This window comes from Watersipora subatra, chromosome 2 (assembly GCF_963576615.1).
Source record: "Watersipora subatra chromosome 2, tzWatSuba1.1, whole genome shotgun sequence".
In the NCBI taxonomy this organism is placed as follows: domain Eukaryota; kingdom Metazoa; phylum Bryozoa; class Gymnolaemata; order Cheilostomatida; family Watersiporidae; genus Watersipora; species Watersipora subatra.
Window position 1 is genome coordinate 46,060,869 of NC_088709.1, and position 15,629 is coordinate 46,076,497.

The 15,629-nt window shown below is 33.8% G+C and overlaps 1 protein-coding gene across 1 annotated transcript; it reads left to right on the plus strand.

Moving 5' to 3' along the window:
* The first annotated feature begins 664 nt into the window (after positions 1-664).
* LOC137387099 (arylsulfatase B-like) lies at positions 665-15,516 on the plus strand. The gene is made up of 10 exons (XM_068073400.1): positions 665-857; positions 3,744-3,865; positions 4,258-4,530; positions 6,776-6,883; positions 9,202-9,327; positions 10,016-10,142; positions 11,621-11,774; positions 12,588-12,727; positions 14,037-14,182; positions 15,142-15,516. Exons 2-10 carry the CDS (start codon positions 3,758-3,760, stop codon positions 15,481-15,483), a joined length of 1,524 nt encoding a protein of 507 aa, XP_067929501.1. The 5' UTR covers positions 665-857; positions 3,744-3,757; the 3' UTR covers positions 15,484-15,516.
* The last annotated feature ends 113 nt before the right edge of the window (positions 15,517-15,629 follow it).

Below are 15,629 nucleotides of genomic sequence, written 5' to 3' on the forward strand. Positions count from 1 at the left end.
TTAATTGCTATACAACAACAATGAAATAAAAAAGGGGGCAACAGTTGGCCGCTAAAATCAAATAAATGGTTCGACGTAGTGTTTAAAAGATCTTTCTCTGTGGAGAGAACAGATATTAGGTGGAAGATTGTTAAAGCAGCCAGCAACAATATTTTCTAAAAGTTGAAAGTAAATTGAAAAGATTGATATAGTATACTTAATATATGGCTAGTTTAATATACAGTTTTGGAGTCATATCTATACAAGTTACCAGTCTCAGAGTCTATTAGTGCAATAAAAAGAATTTCTCCAAACATTTTCTGTATTGATTCATTGTTTACGGCGATGCTACAAAATTGAGTTGCTGTTTCTAAGACACATCTGTAAACGTATTCAATTTTTATCGCGGAGTCAATTAGAGGGCATGAACAGAGTGCGTAAGTTGAGTGTATCCCTAAAGCTGGAGAGCATAGTGTTGGTTAAAGAAACAAAAACCTCTCAGCTCTTTGTTTGTCAACTTCAAACTCATGTGGCGCTTGCGCTCGCATATATTCATGTGGACTATTATCTTATGACAGCCGCAGAGCTTTAACAAAGGATATTGATCACACACTATAGCTTGACAGTTCAAAGAATACCTGCATTGTAGTAGTAGAATCACACAAAGTACTAGTCGATCGTAAACAGTAGCAGGGTATCTCAATAGTATACCGACTATACTGACTCATTCAAAGGTTACAGATGCGCAAGTGGACTGAACTCTGCCCCTAATTCAACCATTATCTTTGCCAGAAATCTCTGACCCCGGACTCTGTTACTGAAGCAAAAAACTAGTGACTTCTAGAGCAGACCTAACCTAAGACGAGAACATCAGCAAGGTAAGTACAGTTGGATATTAACTGTTTATACCAAAGAGATGCTCTATAAAACATTTTGATCTTTACTTGAAAAGTTTGCTAATAACGGCAAGCATGCATTTATAGTATGACATAAATTCATAATAGGTCAGGTTTTACATTAGTGATGTAATTACTGCTGAATAACTTGGTATTAGGTAAATTTGTAACTAGTGTTGAATAACTTGGTATTAGGTATATTTGTAATTACTGTTGAATAACTTGGTATTAGGTATATTTGTAACTACTGTTGAATAACTTGGTGTTAGGTATATTTGTAACTACTGTTGAATAACTTGGTATTAGGTATATTTGTAACTAGTGTTGAATAACTTGGTATTAGGTATATTTGTTGCTACTGTTGAATAACTTGGTATTAGGTATATTTGTAACTACTGTTGAATAACTTGGTATTAGGTATATTTGTAACTACTGTTGAATAACTTGGTATTAGGTATATTTGTAACTAGTGTTGAATAACTTGGTATTAGGTATATTTGTTGCTACTGTTGAATAACTTGGTATTAGGTATATTTGTAACTACTGTTGAATAACTTGGTATTAGGTATATTTGTAACTAGTGTTGAATAACTTGGTATTAGGTATATTTGTTGCTACTGTTGAATAACTTGGTATTAGGTATATTTGTAACTACTGTTGAATAACTTGATATTAGGTATATTTGTAACTACTGTTGAATAACTTGAAATTAGGTATATTTGTACCTACTGTTGAATAACTTGGTATTAGGTATATTTGTAACTACTGTTGAATAACTTGGTATTAGGTATATTTGTAACTACTGTTGAATAACTTGGTATCAGGTATATTTGTTGCTACTGTTGAATAACTTGGTATTAGGTATATTTGTAACTACTGTTGAATAACTTGGTATTAGGTATATTTGTAACTACTGTTGAATAACTTGGTATTAGGTATATCTGTAATTACTGTTGAATAACTTGATATTAGGTATATTTGTAACTACTGTTGAATAACTTGGTATTAGGTATATTTGTAACTAGTCTTGAATAACTTGGTATTAGGTATATTTGTAACTACTGTTGAATAACTTGGTATTAGGTATATTTGTAACTACTGATGAATAACTTGGTATTAGGTATATTTGTAACTACTGTTGAATAACTTGGTATTAAGTATATTTGTAAATACTGTTGAATAACTTGGTGTTAGGTATATTTGTAATTACTGTTGAATAACTTTGTATTAGGTATATTTGTAACTACTGTTGAATAACTTGGTATTAAGTATATTTGTAAATACTGTTGAATAACTTGGTGTTAGGTATATTTGTAATTACTGTTGAATAACTTGGTATTAGGTATATTTGTAACTACTGTTGAATAACTTGATATTAGGTATATTTGTAACTACTGTTGAATAACTTGGTATTAGGTATATTTGTAACTAGTGTTGAATAACTTGATATCAGGTATATTTGTACCTACTGTTGAATAACTTGATATTAGGTATATTTGTAACTACTGTTGAATAACTTGATATTAGGTATATTTGTAACTACTGTTGAATAACTTGATATTAGGTATATTTGTAACTACTGTTGAATAACTTGGTATTAGGTATATTTGTAACTAGTGTTGAATAACTTGATATCAGGTATATTTGTACCTACTGTTGAATAACTTGGTATTAGGTATATTTGTAACTACTGTTGAATAACTTGATATTAGGTATATTTGTAACTACTGTTGAATAACTTGATATTAGGTATATTTGTAACTACTGTTGAATAACTTGATATTAGGTATATTTGTAACTACTGTTGAATAACTTGATATTAGGTATATTTGTAACTACTGTTGAATAACTTGGTATTAGGTATATTTGTAACTAGTGTTGAATAACTTGATATCAGGTATATTTGTACCTACTGTTGAATAACTTGGTATTAGGTATATTTGTAACTACTGTTGAATAACTTGATATTAGGTATATTTGTAACTACTGTTGAATAACTTGGTATTAGGTATATTTGTAACTAGTGTTGAATAACTTGATATCAGGTATATTTGTACCTACTGTTGAATAACTTGGTATTAGGTATATTTGTAACTACTGTTGAATAACTTGATATTAGGTATATTTGTAACTACTGTTGAATAGCTTGGTATTAGGTATATTTGTAACTACTGCTGAATAACTTGATATTAGGTATATTTGTAATTACTGTTGAATAACTTGATATTAGGTATATTTGTAACTACTGTTGAATAACTTGATATTAGGTATATTTGTACCTACTGTTGAATAACTTGGTATTAGGTATATTTGTAACTACTGTTGAATAACTTGATATTAGGTATATTTGTAACTACTGTTGAATAGCTTGGTATTAGGTATATTTGTAACTACTGTTGAATAACTTGGTGTTAGGTATATTTGTAATTACTGTTGAATAACTTGGTATTAGGTATATTTGTAACTACTGTTGAATAACTTGGTGTTAGGTATATTTGTAATTACTGTTGAATAACTTGGTATTAGGTATATTTGTAACTACTGTTGAATAACTTGGTATCAGGTATATTTGTTGCTACTGTTGAATAACTTGGTATTAGGTATATTTGTAACTACTGTTGAATAACTTGGTATTAGGTATATTTGTAACTACTGTTGAATAACTTGATGTTAGGTATATTTGTAACTACTGTTGAATAACTTGATATGAGGTATATTTGTAATTACTGTTGAATACCTTGATATGAGGTATATTTGCGCTTTGTGATTGCCACAATTATCTATTTGTCAGATTTTTTGTTTGTCAGTCTGTTGGTCACACTTGGTCATACTTTCATCCAACTTTCAAACAAGTTTCAAACTTTGCAGCTTGTAGCGCAGCTATGATTCTCTTCAGCTCATTAAACATTCTAATATGGCTTCTGTTGAGTGCTGTTGTGGAGACCGAAGGGAGTAAGCCCAACATTGTCATTGTCATGGCTGATGACTTGGTAGGTAATAACTAATAATATATTTTTAAATTAAAGGTAGGGTTTTTCCAATTTGTCACACTCTGTGGAAATGCTGGTGCGAGTGAGAAAGGTTATCTGCAGAATTCTTACAAAGTTGCCCTTCAATTAAATCACAATGCATGTTGTCAAATATTTTATTTATATTTATATATAAGCTGAAACAGAGGTTGGTTGGAATGGCATTTATGGATTTTTGTCTGTACAATGGTTGTGACGTTAAGAGTGTTTTTGCTGAAGAAAATTAATATCACACCCTATAACTATGATTGTCTAGAGAAAAAAGCAATCAAGTGTTGACTTCTTTTTGCGAGTACTTAGTTTAAGGTCCAAGCCACCACAAGCTTATGCTGTAGTTTATCAATGATTTTTAGGGCTACACAGATGTTGGGTTTCATGGGGGTGATGAGATACCCACCCCCTATATAGATAATCTAGCCCAAGGAGGCATCATACTAGATAATTATTATACACCAATGATATGCACACCATCAAGAGCTGCTCTACTTACTGGGAGACACCCCATGCAGCTGGGGTTACAGCATAGTGTGATTTGTCCTCCCTGTCCTTTTGGGCTAGGACTGAATGAGACTCTACTGCCAGAGTTCCTGAAAAAATATGGTTATGCTACTCACATCGTCGGAAAGGTGAGAACTTCTAACAGAGACTGGTGTTGAGCAAAGATACAACTAGTGTACAGTCGATGTTTTACTGAATGAGGATATTACTGAATGGTAGAAGTACTGGATAAAGATAACATTAGTTGAGGGTGACAGGAGGTGGAAACAAGAGAGAGTAAGGAAGATGAAAATATTACTAGATTGGTTTGTGAAAGCACTGAGTAAGCTTAGTACTGGGTTGTGTTTGTATTGGTGTGTAGAGTAATGAGTTATAATACTGACTAAGACTAATAATTTTTCATAATAGTACTGCGAGTGTTTTGTTTTGATTAATTGAAAGCGCAATACACTAACTATAAAGCTACTCACCAATCAAGAACCTTTTATACTAAGCCTGCAAAATCCACTCTATTTCCACAACCTTTCACTCTGATAGAAATGTATGACTTTTACGATTTATAGAGTCAGCTTACATGAAAGTTTTTATAAATTCCCTGATTTCAGGGCAGTTTTTCTAGGGTCAGCTTATATGCGGGATATGGAATAAGTGTTGTACTGAGTGATGATAGTACTGAGTGATGGTAGTACTGTGTGATGGTAACACTGAGTGATGGTGGTACTGAGTGATGGTAGTACTGAGTGGTGGTAGTACTGAGTGATGGTAGTACTGAGTGATGGTAGTACTGAGTGATGGTGGTACTGAGTGATGGTAGTACTGAGTAATGGTACTACTGAGTGATGGTAGTACTGAGTGATGGTAGTATTGAGTGACGGTAGTATTGAGTGACGGTAGTACTGAATGTTGGTAGTACTAAGTGACGGTAGTACTGAGTGACGGTAGTACTGAGTGACGGTAGTACTGAGTGACGGTAGTACTGAGTGACGGTAGTACTGAGTGACGGTAGTACTGAGTGACGGTAGTACTGAGTGACGGTAGTACTGAGTGACGGTAGTAATGAGTGATGATAGTACTGAGTGATGGTAGTACTGAGTGATGGTAGTACTGAGTGACGGTAGTACTGAGTGATGATAGTACTGAGTGATGGTAGTACTGAGTGATGGTAGTACTGAGTGATGGTAGTATTGAGTGACGGTAGTATTGAGTGACGGTAGTACTGAATGTTGGTAGTACTAAGTGACGGTAGTACTGAGTGACGGTAGTACTGAGTGACGGTAGTACTGAGTGACGGTAGTACTGAGTGATGGTAGTACTGAGTGATGGTAATACTGAGTGATGATGGTTCGGAGTAATGATAGTAGTGAGTGATGATAATACTGAGTGATGGTAGTACTGAGTGTTGGTTGTACTGAGTGATGGTAGTACTGAGTGTTGGTTGGACTGTGTGATGGTAGTACTGAGTGTAATGTCAATGTTGGTACTAGTTAATAGTGCAGAGGGAGTCATGGGCAGAGAGCGGATGGAACTGAGTAGAATTACTACTGGGAATCATTTGAAGTTTTTTATCCGAGGTACAAAGCTATATAAAGAATTTTAATACCCTCATGTACAGCGGTATGCGAAATAAACTGAATTCCTATTTTAAAAAACTAAAATTCTCATTTAAAATATTGTTACTCATTATTAATATTTTCAATAGCCATAAATTAAATGTTAAGTAAATCCTCATTTTGTCCTCATTTCAAATATGTAAATCAAACAGCTGTTGAATTAATTACATTATTGAATTATTATGTAGCTTAAAGTCTAAACATTTCATTTTTCTCTACACAAATGATCACACTGCATACATTTGTGTATACATTCATCTTTACTATAATAAGAGCCGTAGCTGTCCAAAGTCGTGGTTAGAGGTTAGAACAAATATTACTCTATACAGCTTGATAAATCAGCACTCTAACACCTGCACCAATCAACCACCTATTGGCATGTTAGAATAACTGTGCGTATGGTTACTACACCTGACCATCCTTTACTAACTGCCAAGGTACTAGTCCGGATGTCTCAAATCACGCTTAGAGGTTAGCGAAAAGAGTCGCTTTTAAATTAATTCAAACTTGGGACTTTCAGCTGGTGGACAAACACTCTACTAGCCGTGCCTATCGACCACCCTGCCACACCCTAGAATAGTTGTACAGTTAAATCTGATGACTCGCAAATCTTTCGCAGCCAGTTTTGGCATTTTATAAACCCATTTATTGACTCATCTTTTGGTTTATTTAACAATGCCTGCATTTCCTGTTAGATTCTGTTGCTATTTATTCTTGTTTGCTCATCTGAGGATGTGTACCCGCACCTTCAACTGTTCTACAGTGGCACCTTGGCAGTTTCACAAGAGAATATACACCGACTCACCGAGGCTTTGACAGCCATTTTGGATTTTGGGGGACAAGTACTGACTACTTCTCGCATGACACCGGGGTTTGCTTTTTATTTATACTATTTATATATTCATTTATATTTGTTTAAATATCATGGAGGCTAGATGTTGGTTATGTATTTACTGTTTTGCTACCTGCAACTCACTCAGGTTTCTATAATGCAGATTTGGCAACTTACCAGCTGTTTATCTCTGATATAGAGGGCAAAAACGTTTTATTGAAAAAGTGAAAAAAATTTTGTTTTTCAAATCAAAAAAGTTTTCATTTGTCTGTATCTGATGACTGAGAAGTATAACTCAATGACAGCTTGACATTTTTGGAGATGATTGTTTTAACTACTTCAGCGTCATAAAAGATTTTCTTCATTGTTGAGTCAACTACACTTAAATCATTCCTATATAGTTTTATAATAAAGCCATGCTAGCGTGTGGGTTAGCTTATAGTTCTATAGTAAAGCAGTGCTAGCCTGTGGGTTAGCTCTACTACTTGGCTCAAAGTCTAAAATATTGTCTCTGAAGGAAAGAATATTGCGTTGTTATAGTCATTTAAGCACTTATTAAGTTCGACTTAAGTGGGTTCATCACTAAGTAAGTGTGTAATGAGAATCTTATCAACTTTCAGCAGTGTTACCTCCTCATGTTTAGATTTATGTCAAAGCTAATATATCTACCTGCAATGGTCTGCCTTTTGCACGGCGGGTCTTTGAAATACTGCCAAATATGCATATTAATGGTTTAATATGTATTACTTCAAGTTGGAAGTATAGCTAAGGTATGGGTAATTTTAGCTGAAAATTGAAAAAAGCCAATCTGTTAACATGTTTTAAATGCAGAAAAATGTGAAAAGGTTTTGAAAGTGCTGTTATTTTATTGTGTAAATAAATTTGATAAAATGTGCAAACTGAAGTTTAACTAATATTAAAATTTTTAATTTCGATCTGTTGCAGTAATAATATAATATTGCTCGTAGGATAACTGCAATGGTAGCTGTAATGTACTGGGTGTTATTGTATACAACAAACAGCAATAGTGAAAGGAAAATATTATATGTTTATATCTCTCCTCTGTAATAAGACGAATGCAATGTTAGAAGTAAAATGCACTGATATTATTAGAATAACCAATATTATTAATATAGTAATACAGTAATCATAGAAAACCAATGCACAGTTTTGTTTACATTTCAAAACGCCATAGCAACCAATATCAAGAAGTTGTGATATTTCTTATAATTAAATCTTATAAAATTGAATAATTATTCTTACAATTAAACATTGTAATAATCTTATAAGAATTATTACAAAAAATTAATATCATTGTTATTTCCTTTAATTTCACTGCTTTGGACATCAGTTGGAATACTAAAGTAATCATTATAAGTGTCAAAAATGTCAGTTACTTTGAAATCGGCAAAAAAAGAAACGATTACTTTTCAGTACTTCTACGTTAGTTACAGAAACCTTCGGCAATTGGGCAATGCCATAGACTGATGAAATGTGCACGTTTTTCTCATGAAATGCGCATGACTTAATGGTTCTACTCTCTGTCGCATAGCCTTATCGGCGTTTCGTTGGCCGGTCTTAATTTTGATTGAAAAAGGTGTGTCAAAGTTTTAATAGCGATTTTAGGCCAAAGTAATCTGTCTATTTATGTATAATCCGATCAGATGGGTAAGGTTTAGGATATTGTCTACAAATTTCAAAGACTTGGTAACATATTTAAATAGGTTTATATGTGTTTTGTATCGTTATTATACTTGAACGACTCCATTGAAAAATGATTAAATTTGTTGATGAGATTTTGGTACAAGGGTTTGCGACGGCCGTTGATGAATAGTTTTCGTGAGTTCTGTGCACGTATGCATTTATCATAAAGCTCCCAAACAATCGCTTCGCTCGTGTTTGGTCGTGGATAATTAATAATAATAAATTGCACAAATCAATAAATTTTTAATTGGTTAAGCAAATAGTCACATAAACCAATATGATGAGACTTTGTATTCACTGGTTGTTCACAAGCATTGCAAACTATTATAAATTGTTTTATGATGAAATTACCCTTGATTTATGTGAAACTATTTGCCTGAAATGTATTATGTACATTCAAGTCTTTGTAAACTTGTCTCATGATATCTAGTACTGTAGTATGTACTAGCAGGGCTGCACTAGTAGGCACATGGTAGTACAGTTTGTTTGCTAATCATATGGAATAAATGGGAATATAAAGCTGTACTGTGTAACACCAGGTCATTGTATTATGTCACTTCCTTACCAGGAAAAGCAATGCTTCAGCTGAACCACAGAAAGTTTTATGTGGTTTCCTATTGATTTTATCAACTGGTCTTTTTCTTATTTGAAAGGGTGACCGTGGCGGATTAGATTTCTGGGAGAACATGACAGTGGCTAGAGAGTATAATGGTAGTTATGGTACTGAGTTATTTGGAAACAAAGCTGTTGATCTGATCATGAGTCATGACCAGTTTAAAGTGAGTCATAATGGTAGTTATGTTACTGAGTTATTTAGGCACAGGGCTGTTGATCTGATCATGAGTCATAACCGGTCTAAGGTGAGCTATAATGGTAATTATGGTACTGAGTTATTTGGGATCAACGTTTTTGATCTGATGGTGAATCATGACCAGTCTAAGGTAAGCCATAATGATAGTTATAGTACTGAGTAATTTGGGAACATAGCTATTGATCTGATCAAGGGTCAGAACCAGTCTAAGGTGAGTCATAATGGTAGTTATGATACTGAGTTATTTGAGAACAGAGTTGTTGATCTGAAAATCAGTCGTGGTCAGTCCAAGGTGGGTAGTTAGTAAACTTTTTGTTCGTAGTTTGTTCAGTCACAGGTTAGAAAGTATAAGTGTTATTATTGGGTTCTGTGCCTTATCTATATGCATGCTTATGCATTAATATAGTAAATATGGTTTTGATATTGCTGAATAAACTCCAGTTAGCATAAGCTCCATATATTAGAAGCGGAGAAAATGAGTACAGACCTTGAACTATGAAATAGCTTTAGGAACAAGTTGAATGTCAGCGACAACATACTAATTGTGACAGTTGGTACAATTATGTATTCTTCAGCAAGAGTCTTCTGCCAGTAGGATGATCAGCTAGCATATTGACAGCAGCTCAGGATAGCATCATTATTTCTTTTGTTGTTAGCCCATGCTGCTTTACCTCGCTCACCAAGCAGTGCATACTGGGAGTCCACCTCAGTTCTTGAAGGCACCGCAGGAATATCTAGACAGATTTAAGTTTATCAAACATGATGGAAGACGTCGATACGCGGGTCAGTAGATAAATGGGTTAGTAGATACACGGGTTAGTATATACACTGGTTAATATATATGCAGGTTAGTATATACACAGGTTAGTAGATACACAGGTTGGTAGATACACAGGTTAGTAGATACACAGGTTAGTAGAGACACAGGTTAGTAGATATACATGTCAGTAGATATACAGGTTAGTAGAGACACAGGTTAGTAGATACACAGGTTAGTAGATACACAGGTTAGTATATATACAGGTTAGTAGATACACAGGTTAGTAAATACACAGGTTAGTAGATACACAGGTTAGTAGATACACAGGTTAGTAAATACACAGGTTAGTAGATACACAGGTTAGTAGATAGACAGGTTAATAGATATACAGGTTAGTAGATACACAGGTTAGTAGACACACAAGTTAATAGATACACGGTTAGTAGATACACAAGTTAGTAGTTACACAGGTTAGTAGATACTCAAGTTAGTAGATACACAAGTTGGTATATATACAGGCTAGTAGATACCCAGGTTAGTAGGATGATACACAGGTTAATAGATACACAGGTTAGTAGATACACAGGTTAGTATATATACAGGTTAGTAGATACACAGGTTGGTAGATACACAGGTTAGTAGATACACAGGTTAGTAGAGACACAGGTTAGTAGATATACATGTCAGTAGATATACAGGTTAGTAGAGACACAGGTTAGTAGATACACAGGTTAGTAGATACACAGGTTAGTATATATACAGGTTAGTAGATACACAGGTTAGTAAATACACAGGTTAGTAGATACACAGGTTAGTAGATACACAGGTTAGTAAATACACAGGTTAGTAGATACACAGGTTAGTAGATATACAGATCAGTATATGTACAGCCAGTATTTATGCCAATTTTATGTATAATCAATAGTTCACGAGTTAGGCAAGGGAGAAATGAGTACTATTACATGCAGGTATTTTTGTCTTACTGTAGACTGTTTGCCAAACACAATGTTATAAGTTTAATACAAGGTTTTTAACAACCTATTATTGTCTCAAGTACATCTTGGATATTTTGCAGTTGTAATAGAAAAGTTTGTGACCTATTTATTGATCGCTCAGCAAGTGCCTTTTTGTAACTTTACTTGGCTCACCCATGAACGGGTCAACAATATATTGCAAGCAAGTGTTTGTTGTTATCTAAGGTATACAAAATAATGAATCGTTTACCTTTTAATTTCAGTTAACAACAGAAACTAGCAAGCAGCTTTTTTTGCACCATTTTATTGCATCGTTGTTTGCTGAACTTACTTGAATGATTATCTAAACCATTAGTTTAAAAAGTCATTCAGTTTAAATAACAAATGACTTTTGATGGCCATGATTCTTATTTGCTGGCATGTTACCTCAGGTTGACCCTAAAAGTTAGAAAGGACTTCTTTAATGAATCGCTAACTGTTTTCTTGGTACCAATTTTTTAGTTTATTCCATCTATCATCACTTACAGCTATGCTATCAGTGTTAGACGACTCCATAGGAAATCTGACTGCAGCTCTAAAGAAGAGTGGAATGTATGAGAACACAATTCTCATATTCACTACTGATAACGGAGGCCCCTCCGCTGGCTTTGATGAAAACTATGCTTCTAATTGGCCATTAAGGTAAATACACAAATGCATGAAATATTTCACAAAACTTTGCAGTTTTTATATGTAAAAAGCTTGCATAAATTATAAACAAAACCTACAAATAATAAAGAATAACATAATTAAATTCACTTAATTAAATTAATTGAAATAATTACGTACAATAATGTTACACCGCATATTTTTATTACTCCTCTACCAAACCTATGCATTGCAGAGCCTATACTTTTATTATGTATTGTCAAATTAAAGTTACAATGAAAAATCATTTTTACTGATTACTATTCTACTAATTTAATTTTTTATACTATTCAAGTTTTTACATTTAATTATCACTTACTTTTATATAATTATTTTTTCATTTCTATAAGTAGTTAATAGAAGTGTCTCTCATCATTTTTGGCTCTGAAACCAATTAAACCAAACATTCTCATCAGAATAGTTGCTCCAAAACATAAGGCTTTCAATATATAAGCCAAATATTCAGATGAATAAACTTTGTATGCTGAGGTTTGACCATATCAGAGGTTAGCTGCTCTGTGCTTTCGGTTAATAAAACTTGCAATTTAGCCTTTCACAATAGCCTCTATCTGCGGTTCAATGATTAGACACTGTTTAGTATAACAGCATAAAATTGAGGAAACCCTCGAACAGGCCCCGCTCATCATAAGAGAACATCAGCTAAACTCAGATCAAGCTATTAATACATTTCTTTAGCTACTCTAATCAGTGAAAGTGGATTTTTTAGAATGCTCTAGAAATTTTAGTTTGAGGACCTATGACCTTGACCATCAATGGCTTAGTAAACATGCAAAATGGGCATTGTAGGGGCTGCAAGTATACCAACTGGGAAGGGGGTGTGAGGGGCGCTGCCTTCATACACAGTCCATTGCTTAAGAACCCTGGTACCACTTCCCATCACCTCATGCATATCTCTGATTGGCTACCAACTATCATGTCAGCTATCGGTATGTGTAATCTTTTGCCCAAGGACATCAGTTTGAAATCCCAGGCTATTTCCCTCTGATATTTCCGTAAAACCTCCATTTGAACGGCATGGTGCTCCATTTTTCACCCTTCCTCTATAGTGGCATTTTATTAGAGTTGATGCTCAGATAAAGGGTGGTACTGTATGTTTCGATTAGGTCGTCATTATTTTAGGAAGATGATTTTAACCATTCCACAGCCAAAGCAAGGCTAATGCCGCCTATTTTTGCAACCATTTTTCATTTACGTCAAATTGCCAGACTGAGTTAAACACGGAACTGCTATTAGCTGAAATTAATTAGTAATTAATAATAATGAAATCAAAAAAATTAATAATGCAATTATTAATTATTTTGATGTCACTTTTAAAGTTTCCAAGAAAAGCTGTAAAGCTTTTAAAGCTGAAAAATGGATTTCGATTCGTCATAACAATGGCTGCTATTTATATCGTACAATGTTACTAAAGTGTATTCCCATCATTCCTCAAAACACTTTGAAGTCTTCAGGTCAGATTGTAAACCACATTATGGAAAAATCTGAAAACAATAGATATGATGTAGACCTCAGTGACTTCAAATCATAGTATAGTTCAGACGATTGATACGATCAATCTTCACATGTATATCGTCACTGAAACCATGGCAACCATTACAGTAACAACGAAAGAATTAATTATTATTGATGTAACGTCATTAGTATTGTTATAATTATTGTAAGTGCTGTTATAATTATTATAACATCATTATTACAATTTTGTGGACACTTTTTCCACTGATCACTTTCTATTATGAGTTTGTAAAGATCCAAGAAAGTCAAAGTGGCGGTCAAATAAAGGCTGGCACTGTATTTTTCAACCTTCTCCTATAAAGGCAATCTATTAGAGGTAGAGTTTAAATGATGGTGGGGTTTCAAGTTTAGATCACTCATAGTTTAAGAGGGCGTAGTAATTATGAAATCACGACTGACCATTGCAAAATAGTACAACTGTATTTTTAACATTTTTACTAGAAATGGCAAGTTTTCAGTTTCCAAAAGCTTTAGTTTAGCTAATTTATGTTACATTAACCATTTTGAAGTAATCAAAAACCTTCTGCTGGCCGTTTTCTGCTATTTTACAATTCAGCATCACAGGCACTGGACTAGTAGGGGTTTTACAGTAAATTAAATATGAACTTGAATTATTGGAATGATGATTTTCAGTTGCACTATCATATCTTCTACAAACCTGCTCTGAATTTCAAATCTCTGACGCATACATATATATATGTTTAATCAATGACTTTTGGCTAGGAGAAACACTACCAAAGGATATCGATTACTATGGAGTAGACCAATGGCCGTCTATACAGTTCAACGCCCCCTCAGCTCGTAATGAAATCATGCATAACTACGATGGTGGAGCAGGGGCTATCAGATACCGAGATTACAAACTTGTGGTAGGTTTAGGACAACTCTTAACCTGTTTAAACATACCCTATAGAAAACTACTCTCTGATAATTTAATTTGAGTGACATTTACATAAATAAGTCATTTCTAGGTAAACATCGGAAAATTACTTGTATTATTAACTTACTAATGATAACAATATTATATTAATTACTAGTTGAATTGATTAATTTAATAATTAATTGAAACAAGAAAAAACAAGACAATAGATGAGTTGATGACTTTTTCATCTATATTAGAATTAAGCAATATTTAGAATATTGCCTGAATACTGTATACTGAATTTCTGTACTGATTTTTCAAAATAAAACAATTTCAGTTCCAATTTCGTACTAAACTTTCATTTAAACTTAATTTCATACTACTTGGCTCCCAATGAACAATTGTTTGATATACAGTAGACGCTCCTATAATGTAAATTTTCCTTAATGTAAAGTTTTTTTATGTAATATTTTTGCTTCGTATTATGTAAAAACTCCATAAAACATAAAGTCAGTGCAACATCTCAAATTTGATTTGAATAATAAGAATTTTGTAACCTTAAAAATATCACTTTCTCTCTTGATGCATTTGGGAAATAAAACCATGCATATGGATATCTCTATTATATATACTAGTACCCTTGCAGTGTAGTGTGCGGTGAAAGATCGTCTATCCAATATCATCACCGTTACTGTACAATCACTAATTGTAAAAGTTAGGTTCAGTATTTTTTATTTAAAGTGCTAAAAGGGTGAGCTTGGGAAGATCTTGGAATGGTCCTCAACATGTATTTAATTGTTCATATAACATAAAATCCCTCCCTGCAAAGTAAAGTTTCTCAGGACAGATTATTTCCGATGCAGGCCCATTTACTGTATTCATAGTCTACATGTAATTATCCACTGCTACTCACATAGTCTCATCTGGTCTTAAGCTTATTAAGGTCTTGTCTATTGAATCTTGAAGGTCTGCTGCACTGAAAATGAAAGGAATGGTTGGTACCCTGAGGAGCATTCATATATCGGAGCCAATCAGAAACCTTACATTCAGTGTGGAGAACGCAACTCCTCTCTACCTTCCTGCACCTCAGCTGCTAAATATTGTCTGTTTGACATTGCATCCGATCCATGTGAATACAACAATATTGCAATGCTCATGCCTGAATTAGCTGAGAAACTGTATAGCAAGCTGATGATGTTTGCTGACGCTGCTCAGCCTCCTAGAAACAAACCTACAGATCCGGCTGCGTACCCGGCCTTGCACAATGGACACTGGACAGACTGGCTCGATAAACATCCAGTCTTTTGATTGTAACAGCAGATACTGAATATGTATTTGGGTGGTTATACAAGGGAAGATAATTGTGTGTTAGGGTAGTTATAAAAGGGTAGATAATTATGTGTTAGGGTAGTTATAAAAGGGGAGATAGTTATATGTTAGGGTAGTTACAAAAG

What these genes read in the sequence shown, in the direction of transcription:
- LOC137387099 (XM_068073400.1), top strand. Translation starts at nt 3,758, where the DNA reads ATGATTCTCTTCAGCTCATTAAACATTCTAATATGGCTTCTGTTGAGT. An exon ending in TGAGTCATGACCAGTTTAAA is followed by an intron (nt 9,328 to 10,015) that starts GTGAGTCATAAT and finishes TTTTGTTGTTAG; the next exon opens with CCCATGCTGCTTTACCTCGC. An exon ending in AACTATCATGTCAGCTATCG is followed by an intron (nt 12,728 to 14,036) that starts GTATGTGTAATC and finishes ACTTTTGGCTAG; the next exon opens with GAGAAACACTACCAAAGGAT.